Source organism: Mustela putorius, unplaced genomic scaffold (assembly GCF_011764305.1).
Source record: "Mustela putorius furo isolate JIRA1106 unplaced genomic scaffold, ASM1176430v1.1 tig00000281_pilon_pilon_pilon, whole genome shotgun sequence".
NCBI lineage: Eukaryota > Metazoa > Chordata > Mammalia > Carnivora > Mustelidae > Mustela > Mustela putorius.
In genome coordinates, this window is record NW_025421343.1 from 29,865,974 (window position 1) to 29,879,202 (window position 13,229).

General features: G+C 33.3%; 1 protein-coding gene across 11 annotated transcripts in view; it reads left to right on the plus strand.

Moving 5' to 3' along the window:
- Nucleotides 1–13,229, plus strand: part of BIRC6 (baculoviral IAP repeat containing 6) — a 227,342-nt gene that overhangs the window by 139,539 nt on the left and 74,574 nt on the right. For all 11 annotated transcript variants that reach the window (XR_201180.3, XM_045079285.1, XM_004777910.3 and 8 more), the window contains 7 exons: nucleotides 661–917; nucleotides 1,174–1,282; nucleotides 3,683–3,904; nucleotides 5,095–5,872; nucleotides 7,167–7,310; nucleotides 7,758–7,887; nucleotides 12,525–12,656. Coding sequence is in view for 10 of the 11 variants with exons in the window: in XM_045079285.1 (XP_044935220.1) it covers nucleotides 661–917; nucleotides 1,174–1,282; nucleotides 3,683–3,904; nucleotides 5,095–5,872; nucleotides 7,167–7,310; nucleotides 7,758–7,887; nucleotides 12,525–12,656 (1,772 nt within the window). In the remaining variant the exon portion in view is untranslated. The remainder of the gene's footprint in view (nucleotides 1–660; nucleotides 918–1,173; nucleotides 1,283–3,682; nucleotides 3,905–5,094; nucleotides 5,873–7,166; nucleotides 7,311–7,757; nucleotides 7,888–12,524; nucleotides 12,657–13,229) is intronic.

The following is a 13,229-nucleotide window of genomic DNA, read 5'->3' on the forward strand; positions in this document are numbered from 1 at the left end:
ACTGTAGATTTACAGTGTGGTACATATATGGGTATGGGTTTCTCTTCTTTGGATCACAGTCTAATATAAGACTTCCCAAGTGTCTGTTACTAGGATACATCTGGGCCATACAAATTGACTATATGGACAGAGACCTCGTCATATGGTAGTTCCTAGATGCCAATTAATATAGAAGGGTTAGCTTGGAATCCTACAAATTGACCAAGTAAACCAAGACCTGAATATATCCTTTTATTCACATTCATCTGATAAATTTTGATAGTTGAAGATTTTATAGACTGGTTCTGTTGGAAGTTTTACCAGATAAAAAATTTAGGGTTTTTGTTTTATTCTTAAGCGGCCAAGACTTTATCATTTTGTACAGCTCTAATTTTGCACAGTTTATATTTAAACATATAAATATATGGATACATAAAAATATTTTCTGACTAATTTAAAAGAGAACCATGTAGTTCCTAAATGGGATTAGTGGGTAAGTATCGTTTGTTGTGTTATGGAGAAAACTCAGTGTGTTTAATTCCTTATTGATCTTACAGCATTTTTTTACACAGATTGCTGTTATTTATGAAACACAGCATGCTGATTTGTTTTATTTTACCCCAGAAATAATCTGAGCTACTTAAGTTTACCACATAAGCCATTTTGTGTTGTATATTTCAGTATTGGATGGTTACGGTTATTACATCATTGCCTTACTCACATCAGTGATCTGGAAGGAATGATGGCCAGTGCAGCTGCTCCCACTGCTAATCTGCTACAGACTTGTGCTGCGTTATTGATGTCCCCATATTGCGGAATGCATTCCCCGAACATCGAGGTCGTGCTTGTAAAGATAGGACTGCAGTCCACTAGAATTGGCCTGAAGCTTATAGACATTCTTCTGAGAAACTGTGCAGCATCAGGCAGTGATCCTACAGGTGACAGTTAACTTTGATAGTTTAAGTTATACCTGTCTGTCAAATAATGATGGTTGAATTATGTGATCTCTGTAATGTAGCTTGTTTCTGAAATTAATTTCCTTTATGGTTTTCAATGTTTTAGGGGTTGGTTTGTTATTTTTGTTATAATTTTATAGAAGAGTTATTTTTCATTAACAATTTAAAATTAAATTGAGCAAATCTTCTTATACCATTTGCTGATCGAACAAACTTTCCTTTGGTTCTTTATGGCAAGATTTGAACAGCCCTTTACTTTTTGGAAGACTGAATGGACTGTCTTCTGATTCTACAATAGATATTCTTTACCAGCTTGGAACAACTCAGGATCCTGGAACAAAAGACAGGTATACGTTGATCTTGTTTTTTGTTTATGGACACATATACACACAATCACATGGTAGTCAGTATTCCTTGTAATTCTTTCTCCTTAGAGCTTTCATAAAGGTTAAGACTGTTAATTACATTGCACATTTACCTGTGTGCTTTATCTGATACTACTTCTAGAGATTTTTGTGAACATTTAACATAAATCTTTATGTATGTGGACATATTTTAAGCAAATTTGAACTCAAATAGAATTTTTAATGCTATATTTTCATTGGAATGAAATAAAATACTAGATATTTCTCTGTGAACAGTGTTGTGATGAGATCTTTATAAGTTGTAATGATCTCATAATCATACTTCTGTCTTCGGTAGTATTTACTAACTATCTGAATATAGGAATATTGTGTCCATATTAGGTGTGAAGACTGTTTTGACAATGATAATAGTATTTGTTTTGATTGCTTATTATTATTTATAATATTCATTGACAGCTTTTCATTAGACTTTGCATTTTTCTCTCTCCTACCACAAAGTTAAACACTATCATACCAAGTAAATAACATCTAAACATTTCACCTAGATGTTTAGTGATGTTTTAGTGTAGGTAATTTTTAAGTGAGTTTTACTAATGTAGTTCTTTTCCTTGATGTCTTCTACCTTCAAATTGGTAAGAATTCCCAAGTATTTTTGAAACATGTTTTTATTGGTAAATTTTTGAGTTGTGATTTGGCATTTTCTTTGATGCATATCCTTTATATCAGAAGAACATTTATAGTGTACGTAACTCTATAAACAAATGATCTTTTGTTTTCTGAGTTACGTCATCCTTTAATATATTGATTAGCATTTGAGAACATTAGAGATTTTATTAATTTATATATAAACTACCAAATTATTAATTTTTGTGGGTACTTAACTCATAAGTATTTACTAAGTAGCTGCTATATGCCTGGCCAGATACTAGAGTGACCAAGTTCATTGAATTCAGCTTTTGGTTTGAGGAGTCAGGATACCATCACTCACAAGGGAAGATTTACATAGGTCAGTCTTGGCAGTATATAGTAGAGTGTCAGGCGTGGAAGAAGCCTAGTAAATATTGATACTTTAACCACTGATACTGTAATGGCTTTTATTTATTTTAGGCTAGTTGCTTTCATATTTTCTAATTTAAAATGTTTAAATGACATTTAACCAAGTAAACTTATTTTCAGCATGACTTCAAAATATTAAATAAGCTGATTTCCATTAAGCTTTTTCCCTTACATAAATTACATGGTCATTCTATTTAAAAATAGAAATTTTTAAAAAAATTTTTTTGATAAAAGAAATTTGTGCCAAGTTTGAATTATAGTGATTAATAGGGTTAAAAAGAATATAAAAAATGAGTTTTAAATATTTTTCTGGAACAGTTTTCTTAACATCTCTTACAGTTATTTGATTCTTTAATAGTTTTATGGTTTTTATCATAAGAAAATTGCTGTGAACAAAGTTGTTTTTACTGCATAATACTTTTAAAAATGTAACTTTTAGAACTGACATAATAACAAGATTGTTGGCGTCTATGGATTGAGAAAATCTTACTCCTCCCTAATTGCTTATCTCTCTTCTCTTTTTCTGTCTTCTCTTAATTTTCTATCATACAAAATTAATTAGCATTATTTACTTTACTACCCCCATTTCTTTTACCCGGAAGCAAAGAATCTTTTGATGTAAACTAGAAATGTGAAAACAAACAAAAATATAAACACCTTGTTTTAAGAACTCTTATCCCATTTTCTGTATTTTACATAAACTCCAAAGCCTTACTGCTTTAAAAAGTATTGTTCTCAGTCAGTAGCCTCCTGCTCCAGGGTGTTGAGGGTAGGTTGGCACTTGAAAAAAAAAAAAAAAAAAAAGTACATATGTTGGGGCTTTATTCTGTTTTCACAGTGAAGGGGGATGGGTGGCTACTACTGGTATTTAATATTTGGGGGCCAGAGCTATGGCACATGCTGTATTGCACAGTGAAGAATAAGCACCAGATTACTGCTTGCAGTTGTGTGGATTCATTACAAAATAAAATTTACAAGAGTGAATTTGTTAAGTTTTGTATCCTATAATTTCTGATAGTGATAGGTTTGTGGTTTTTTTTTAACAAATGAGTTAAGAAATTAATCAGTATTTATAAAATTTTTAAAATTATGTTATTTCAAACACTTTGATTATCAGTTGAGATTAGTAAGATTATGGGAAAACTAGAACTACCACATTCTTTCTCCTTATATAACTTCCTTTCCCTTCCTATCTTAGATTAAAATTACCGAAAACAGTTAGTGTATTATTCTCACATACACGTTGCTTAGATGTAATGGTGATATTTATCCAGATTAAATGTTGATGGTGGTATAATTGGTTATTTGAATTCATTTTCTTTTAAGAATCCAGGCCTTGTTAAAATGGGTCAGTGATTCTGCAAGAGTAGCTGCTATGAGGAGAAGTGGTCGGATGAGCTACATGTCTCCTAACTCTTCCACAGTAGAGTATGGTCTTCTCATGCCATCTCCTTCTCATCTTCACTGTGTGGCAGCCATTCTTTGGCATAGTTATGAACTGCTTGTAGAGTATGATTTACCAGCACTGCTGGACCGAGAGCTCTTTGAGTAAGTATTACTTTTTAAATCCTTTTTTCCTCAGTACTAGATAAAGCTTTATAGGTTTTCACTTGGTGAAACAGTATTTTATATGCGTATTTGGGTAATGATATAATACTTTGAAAGTAGTAGTTGAATATAGTGAGGTATAGTTTTGTATTAAGTGTCACACAAATTTAATTAATTTATATTCATGTCATTGCCTGCTTTTCCCACCTAAAAACAGAGTGTTTTAATGTATGTATTCCTCCAGTTTGTAGTAGTATTTATGGTTTTTTGCAAATTTAACCACCAGAATTTTTTTTTTTTTTTTTTTAAATAGGCTCCATGGCCAGCCTGGAGCCCACTGCAGGGCTTGAACTCATGACCTTGAGATCAAAACCTGACCTGAGAGAGATGCAGTTGTCAGATGCTTAACTGATTGAGCCACCCAGGCCCCAAACCCATCAGTTTTTGTTTTTATCTTTAGTGTACAACTAGGGAGAAAAAGTATAGCTAGAAATTTGGAAAGAGTTACTACTTCAGAGAGTTTTTATGGTTAGTTTTTTTTTTTTTTTTACTACTTTTTAGATATCTGATACAGTTGTTCTTGTGGAAGTTTCCACTTACCTACATTTCTTTACCATACTCAGCTAAAGCTTTGCTGAACTTACTGCTTGATAAGTGCTAAGTGTGTAATAGAATATCATATCTATTTCTGAGGAATTCATGACTCTTAAATGATTGGCCTTTGGTCCTTAGATAGTCTGTCATTTTCATATTTGGCCTTCTTAGTTGGCATAACCCAGAACTTACTAGTGAAACTCCCTAATAGTTTTTGATTTGCACATGTAAATTTAAGCCATCAGTCATATCAAATTCAATCTAAACATTTCTTTTGTATAGTTTTTCAATGTTCCTTTATGTGACTTTTTTGAGGTCACACAGAGAATGGTAGAGCCATTTTAATATAGACCTTTTTTTTTTAACTCCTTTTACAAGTCTAACTTTGTCTACTTAAATATGTAAATAATGTATATCACAAGCAGTCTTCTGAAATCTTACAGTGTCATAATATTTTATGTCAAATAAAATGTATAATTTTATAGATTTTACAATTTTATAGAGTATAGCTTGATTTCATATAGAAGTATTAGAAACAATGACATCTTTCTAAAGATACATATGTAGTGTTAACCTGGCATCTTTTATTCCCCTAGGTTACTTTTTAATTGGTCCATGTCTCTTCCCTGCAATATGGTTTTGAAGAAAGCTGTTGACAGTCTACTTTGCTCCATGTGTCATATACACCCAAGTTATTTTTCTTTGCTCATGGGCTGGATGGGAATTACCCCTCCTCCAGTGCAGTGTCATCACAGACTGTCCATGACTGATGATAGCAAAAAGCAAGATCTTACTTCATCCTTAACAGATGACTCTAAAAATGCACAAGCACCTCTTGCACTAACTGAATCACATTTGGCGACCCTTGCCTCGTCTTCTCAATCTCCAGAAGCGATCAAACAATTATTGGACTCAGGTTTGCCTTCTCTTCTTGTGAGAAGTCTGGCTAGTTTTTGCTTTAGTCACATTTCTTACTCAGAAAGCATTGCTCAGTCAATAGATATTTCCCAGGACAAGCTCAGGCGGCATCATGTTGCACAACAATGTAATAAGATGCCTATCACAGCAGACCTGGTTGCTCCTATTCTTAGGTTTTTGACAGAAGTTGGCAGTAGCCATGTTATGAAAGACTGGCTCGGTGGGTCTGAAGTCAATCCACTGTGGACAGCACTTCTGTTTTTACTGTGTCACTCTGGGTCTGCTTCTGGAGGACATTTAGGTGCCCAGCAGACTAGTGCAAGATCAGCCTCTCTTTCTTCAGCTGCTCCAACAGGATTGACCACTCAACAGAGGACAGCAATTGAGAATGCAACTGTTGCATTCTTTCTGCAGTGCATTTCATGCCACCCTAATAATCAAAAACTGATGGCCCAGGTAAGATTAGAAAAATTGGCTTATTGTTTTAGGCATCTTATTTTAATACACTGTTAAATAACACTAATGAAATTAGTTGAGAAATTTAAACCATAATTAAAGTCCTGACCATATCTGCTCCCTCCTTCCCTCAAGTGTCACATAGGCCTTTTGATGAGATAATGGGCAAATTCATGGTGATTCTAGCTATAATTGACATATTGCTCCTTTTAAACTCACCTTCCCTTCCAGCCCCTGCCCCCATCCAGTAAAAAGAACGAGCCAAGAAGAACAACACTTCAGCTTCTGAAAGATGAGTGACCACTTGAGGGTGGTCATCGAGCATATCATCTGCAGTGAGGCTTTCATTGTACATTGTTGTAACTGGGTTGCTACAACTCTTGGTTTGCTTCTAATGAAGTAGCCATGAGGCATGAAGCCTCATGAAGTAGCCATGAAGCAGTCATGAGGGTAGTTTTCAGATAGGAGACTCTTGACAAAACACGAGAAATGACTTTATTTTAGTAAGTCCATGGGGCCAAAATCTTGAAAGCTAGGATTATTTCAAGAATAATTCTATTCTAGTTGATTTTTGCAAGATTCTGTTCCTTTCTGGCTGTTTTGACTTTTCATCAGGTTGTTCAACCTGTAGAATGGGAATGATAAATACCTGCCTCAAAGATTGTTTTTGAGACAAATACCATAATGTATATAAAGTTACTACCATAGATCCTGTCTGTGATCTGGTAGACACCAATAAGTAGGAATCAGCTTTTTTTTTTACTCCCTAATTTAGAGTGCTTATTCAGAACAGATTTTATTATAATCTAGAGGGATAGTTACAATAATTTTCAAAAAATTGGAATGATTTATTGAGAAGAATAACGAGATATCTTGCTGTCCAGAGTAATTATTGTGAAACTATATCTGCTTAGTGTGCCTAATTATAGGAAATGGTTAGGTTATCAATTTTAACCAAGGCCATGAGTATTTGAAAATTTGGCTTGTGCCTCTGGATAGCATGAAAACTTTGTGACTTGTTGCTTTCTGGCTTAATTTTCATCTCTCAGCTTCTTATTAAAGCTTTGTGTTATATTTTAATACCCTTTTCCCCATAATTTTTGTTGTATTGTAACCACATTGATACTGACTAAAGTTAAAGGTAACTTGGTTAAGCTAGGTATTTATTATATGAAAACCCTATGATTTCTCTTATTCACAGGAATATTCTGTGAGGATAGTATTTTTTATTCTTGAAAGTACAAAGCTGCAGGTAATTAGTGCACTTAACTTTTTAAATCTCTTTACTTGCCAGGTTCTCTGTGAACTTTTTCAGACATCTCCACAAAGAGGGAACCTTCCAACATCAGGGAACATTTCAGGGTTTATACGTAGATTATTTTTGCAATTGATGCTGGAAGATGAGAAAGTGACAATGTTTCTTCAGTCTCCTTGTCCAGTGAGTATTTTACAGTTAAATAAATTTTAATAATTAGCTGTATGCAAAGATATTTCATAATTTCATATCAGAACCTAGAGTCACCTCTGCATCTTAATTTCTAACATAACAAACTGAAACTAGAATAACCTTTATATGTAATAATAGGTCTTATAAAATCTCTTTTGGATTACCCTCCTTGTTATGAGTAGCCTGATTATACCCTACCATGAAGAGTATAATTTGTTGGGGGGAGAAGTGACTGATTATTGGGTACAGTGGCGCTGGTACAAAAGTTGACCAACAAAGCAAATGCCAAATGTGCCACAGTTTAAAATATAGACAAAAACAACCCTGTATATTTTGTGTGCCTTTAAATTTTTTTCTTTTTTTGCTTTTGAAATTGTTTTATAGTGGTATATGTATCAAAAAAAAAAAACCACTTCTTGATTTCTTTTGAATTTTCAGCTGTATAAAGGTAGAATTAATGCCACAAGCCATGTCATCCAGCATCCAATGTATGGAGCAGGCCATAAGTTCCGAACACTTCATTTGCCAGTCTCAACCACATTGTCGGAAGTTCTTGACAGAGTGTCAGGCAAGTCAGATTTAAGTATTATTTTTTCTTTGACTTTATGTTAGATTATATAGAATTTTGTTACTTTTTGTAACTTTATTTTACTGCCTTACTCACTCAGCAACCATTTAATGAACAGAGAAGGTCAGTGTGTCTTCACATTTTGAAGCATGAGTAGGAAGCTGATGAAGGGGACAAAATGTACAATACATTCTTGCACCCATAGTTCTTTTGGTGTGGTGTGTGTTCTGTGAGGTAATGACAGAATGGACAGTTGGAAATGTTGACAAGCCTTAGGAAGCCGTGATGGACTTTTCTTGCAATAAGGGCTCTCTTAGATGATTTGCAGGCTATAAGTTGGGATGACAGGACTCGAACAGACATTTACAGATCTCAGGACAAAATGAATGGTCAAGCAGTGAAAATGAAATAGGTAGATCTGACTGGTGACCTTACTGTTTGTAATAGTGAAAAAAACAGAAATTTTCCCTTAGGTTCTTGCTTATATTCTTAGGTGATGATTCTAAGGCATTCTAAGATGATGCCTTTGAAGGGCATATAGGTTATTAAAATAAAAACAGTTTTTGGTGGCAGAATGCAAATCCACTCTAGACAGTTTGATTTTATTGCCTCTCAGAAGTCCTATGAATGAAATTAGTGATGAATTGATGGAGTATCTTCTTTGTCTAAGTACAGTAATCAGCCCTGAGGGTATGAGAGAAAGCAGGGCACACACTCTGCCCCTCAGAGTACTCTGATCTTATGTATGCTCTCAGATTAAAAAATAAATGAAATTTAAGAATGTTTGCATTATAATACAAATATATGTATGCTTCTGTCTGTATCCAGATACCTAAGCTTACAACTGTAGGAAGTTAAGAGTAAATATCTCAGAAAAAAACTTGTGTCTATTTATCAGTGGGATATAGAAATCTAAGCTTAGAATAGTTGTCACCACACAGAGATAATAGGTAGGTTAAACCATGAGAACGGATGTGATTACTATGAGAAAATAAGGTAGAAAAGAATCTTTTTTGGCTTTAATCACTGTATCTAACCTAAGTATGTATATAATACTCTAATTCTTTTCTTTTTACAAGTTATCCAGTAAAATATTAGAGTATTATTATAACTGCATAAATAACATTTGTTCTTATTTGAAGATGTCTACCTTATCCTCGTACAACTAAACTTTTTTGAAAATTTGATTTTACAGACTTTTTTTTCTATCATAGCCTTGAAATTGTTCCTTCTACATGGTGAAGAAAAAAATGCATAATTAATTAAATGAAAAAAGGACAAGTGGGGAAGAGTACTGAAGTTCAGTTGTGGTTTCTTAACTTGATCATGGGAAAGTAGTAGACATTATTGCAAAACAACTGGAAGATTTTTTTTTTAAGATTTTATTTATTTATTTGAGAGAGAGATTAAGGGAGAGCTGAGGGTAGAGAAGGTCAGAGGGAGAAGCAGACTCTCCATCGAGCTGGCAGTCCAATGCGGGACTGAATTCCAGACTTCTGGAACCATGACCCAAGACAAAGGCAGTTGTTCAACCATCTGAGCCACCCAGGCGCCCCAAATAACTGGAAATTTACTATAAGGAATGCTGTTTTCTAAAATGTCATATTCAGTCATTAAGAATAAAAAATACTTCCCTTTATTACATGCTTTAAAAAATTGATTGCCGTATAAAAATACTACTCTTATTAAAAAGTTCAACAGAGAGTCATCCAGAGCAAATATCAGAAATTATGCAAGTGCTGAATTCAACCTCTGTTTAGTAGTGCTTTAGTCCTTTACGGCATGTTTATGATCTTTAGCCATATTTGGTGGCATGTTTATATGTGTGTATATATTTTATCAATGTGTATAAAAATAAAAACAAGTAACCCAAAATTACCTAATAGTTTTACCCACTTCCCATAGCTTTTCACCATATTGCTTTCAAATAATAAAGGTCTTGTGTCAATATATTTGCTTTTACAAATTTCTCTAATTGCTTTTAAGCAATTTGATTATTATATGCCTTATAGTTTTCTTATGATGTGTGTTTGTTGACTTTCTTTACTCTGGATTTATAGATTTCATCAAATTTGGAATTTTTAAATTTAAAAAAATTATTTTTTAATAAATGCTGTCTCAAGTATTTTCTTTCTTCCTGTTTCTCTGCTCTCTTTGTGTAACTCCAGTTATACATTTTTATTAGGCCTCTTTGAGTTCTTTCACAGCTCATTGAAGCTCTATTCATTTTTCCCCCCAACTTCTTTCCCCTCTCTTTATAATTTCTGGATAATTTATATTGTTGTCTTCAAAATCTATTCCTCTGTAGTGTCTTATTTGTTAGAAGTTCTTTTGGTTCTCTTTTGTATTTTCTTTTCCTTATCTAAAATGTGTAAGTTTTTGTCTAGTATCTTAAACACATTGGTGTGTTTATGTTGATTATTTTTTCCTTATTATGGATTTTATATGATCACTTCTTTATTTGCCTAGAAAATTTTGTTGGATGCCAGGCAATGTGATTTCTTTTTTACTTCTTTTGGGTGTTTGATATTTTTGTATTTTAATAAATATTTTTTATTTTGTTTTGGGATGCAGTTATATTAACTGAAAACAGATTGTTGCTTGTAGAGGCAGCTTTTAAGTTTTATTAGGTAGGACAAGAGCTGCTTTTAATCTAGGGCAGAACTTACTGTGATGATGGAAGTTTTTTATAAACTTATATTGTCTAGTGCAGTAGCTCTTAAGCATATGAAATATGTTTGATGATACTAAAGAACTAAATTTTAATGAATTTAATTTTTAAAAAGTGCTACATTGGAATAGAAATAGGGTACCACATTTGAAAATGAAGGTTGAGGGCTACTTTGGCCTTACTAATGAGGTAATACCCTTCTGAGAACTCTTAAGAATTCACTATGCATTGAGAACACTACCTATTACAACCCTCAATTTAGACCCTGGGGTTGGTCCCCTTGTTACTTTTGAGAAGCACTTTCCTATATGAGGAAGCCACATATAAAATGCTCAGAAAAGACACTAGGTCTCTTTTCTTTCTATGCAGACTTTTCCTTCCTGGCAATGTGACCTGAAAACTGCAGCCAGCCACCTTTGTCTTCCTGGGCTCCAAGTCTTTGTCCTCACCTTGGGTGATTCCTGAGTTGTGCTATGCCATCTGTGGCCTGGGAAACTCTAGGCAGGCAGCTGTAGAAGTCTTTGGGCTCACCTCATTAGTTTTCATCACCCAGGCATCCCTTTCCTGCAGTCCTTATAGCCATTGTCTGGAAACAATTTGATGTACTTTCCTCGTCTCTAGTTATTTCAGATAGGAGAGTAAATCTGGTTTTTGTTATTTTGTCTTGACCAGAAGTGGTAACACAAACCAGAAAAATTTTAAACAATGTTGAGAAAATTTTTTCTTAGTGGTATCTTTTAGTATTTGGGGTTTACTGGGATAACACTATGTTAAGTTTTTAGCACCTAATGATGTTTACTGGTTTTCCTAATAATGCTATGGATTGTGTGGATTTTTGTATTATTTAAGTATTTAATTCTGACTTCTGTTATGATTTTGCCATTTGGGATTGCTTGGTTGTTTTTATAAGAAAGTAAATGTATTGTTGCATTCTGTATTTATTACTTATAGTATTTACAGAATTTTTAAATTCCACAAAAAAACGGAACTCTATAAAGGCAGTCTACCAGAAATTGAGATCATGGGGATATTTTTAGACATTAAAAGAAAGCTAAAGAGTAGGAGATAATACAGAACAATACTATTTTGTCATTTGATTGTCGTTCACCTTTTTAAATTATGAAGAAGCATTAGATCATAATTGTGTTAAGTTAGAAAAGTATAAAGAGAATCAGTATCAACATATCTATTTAGTGAAAGTCATTCCTAATATTAAAACAGTTTAAAAAAAAAAAAAAACAGTTCCTCTAGGTTTTTGGATTTCTTAATGGCCAGATCAGATCATTATACAATCATCCATTCAATTCATGGTTTTTAATAGCATGCCATATCCCAGAGTAGTGAAAGAAAACAGTAATTCAAATAGTTTATCTTATTAAAGTCCTTAGTATCAGCTTTTAAAGTATCTAAGTTTCTTAAGTTAAAAATAGCAAAACAAATCCTCATTACTGAAATTTTCTCCTTTCCATTCCTGTCTGTAGAATAAGAAGTCTATTTAAGAATGCTTTAAGAGAGTTCTGAGCTTGAATTCCATATTTCCATTAATAGGTTAGATCAGTAACTTGTTAAAGGCTGTTTCCTTATTCTGGAGTAATATTCCTTCTTGATATGCATGTTGTGAGGACCAGATTACTTGTTGGTGGCAAGCACATTGAACTGTACCTAAAATAAAGGAAATTTAGTGGTAATAGCTTTTCATTGCCTTGAGAGGTAATACCACTGTAATTTGTAATGTTTTCTAGAGATGGGAATTTAAGTATCCTGGCTTATGAACGGTGGTGATTTCCTTAAATTAGTATCAGCGAGGATTAAATATCAGGCTTTACCTCATCAGTTTTTTCTAAATGCATTTACATTCTACCCATGTTAGCGATAATGTCTTGTGTAATATTTGTTTCAAAATATTTGTAGCCTCCTGCTTAATGACTTTGAAAAGCAGTGTATTTTAGGTAATATTTTCTTACAGATACTCCAAGTATCACTGCTAAACTAATTAGTGAACAGAAAGATGACAAAGAAAAGAAAAACCATGAAGAGAAAGAAAAAGTTAAGGCGGAAAATGGATTTCAGGACAATTACAGCGTTGTTGTTGCTTCAGGTAAGCTTTCTGTTTTTTATAATCTTGATTTTGTTTGGGTTTTTATAAAATTATAACAGTATGTATTAATAGGAACTTCATGTAATAAAAAGTATTAATGCAAATTTATGCATATAATGCATATATGCAAATCTATGCACGTAATGCAAAGTATTAATGCAAACGTCTTGTAGTGATGTTTTAATACTGAATATAAAAACGTTGCACCTGAAATTCGTTACTCATTGGCAGTGTAAGTATTACACTTATTTTAAAGTGTAATATAGTTCATCAGATGCTAAACATTTGTGAACTGTTTAGGTACTCATTTTAAGCTTGACAATGTACAGAGACTTGTACTCATACTGTCAGCTGAAGAATATGACAAAATATCCGAGATAACTGATCATTTTGGAGGATATTTTCTTTAACATAAGTGAGATGATTTTAGTTCAAAGAAGATTGTTTAGTCCATGTTACTTCACTCCTCAAATAGGAGATCTCTGTACTGGTGGCATTTATTCTGTTTCAGAGAAGAATTAATGCGAGCTTTCCTGCACATAGTCGCACAAAAATACTTGCTAGTAAAACGGG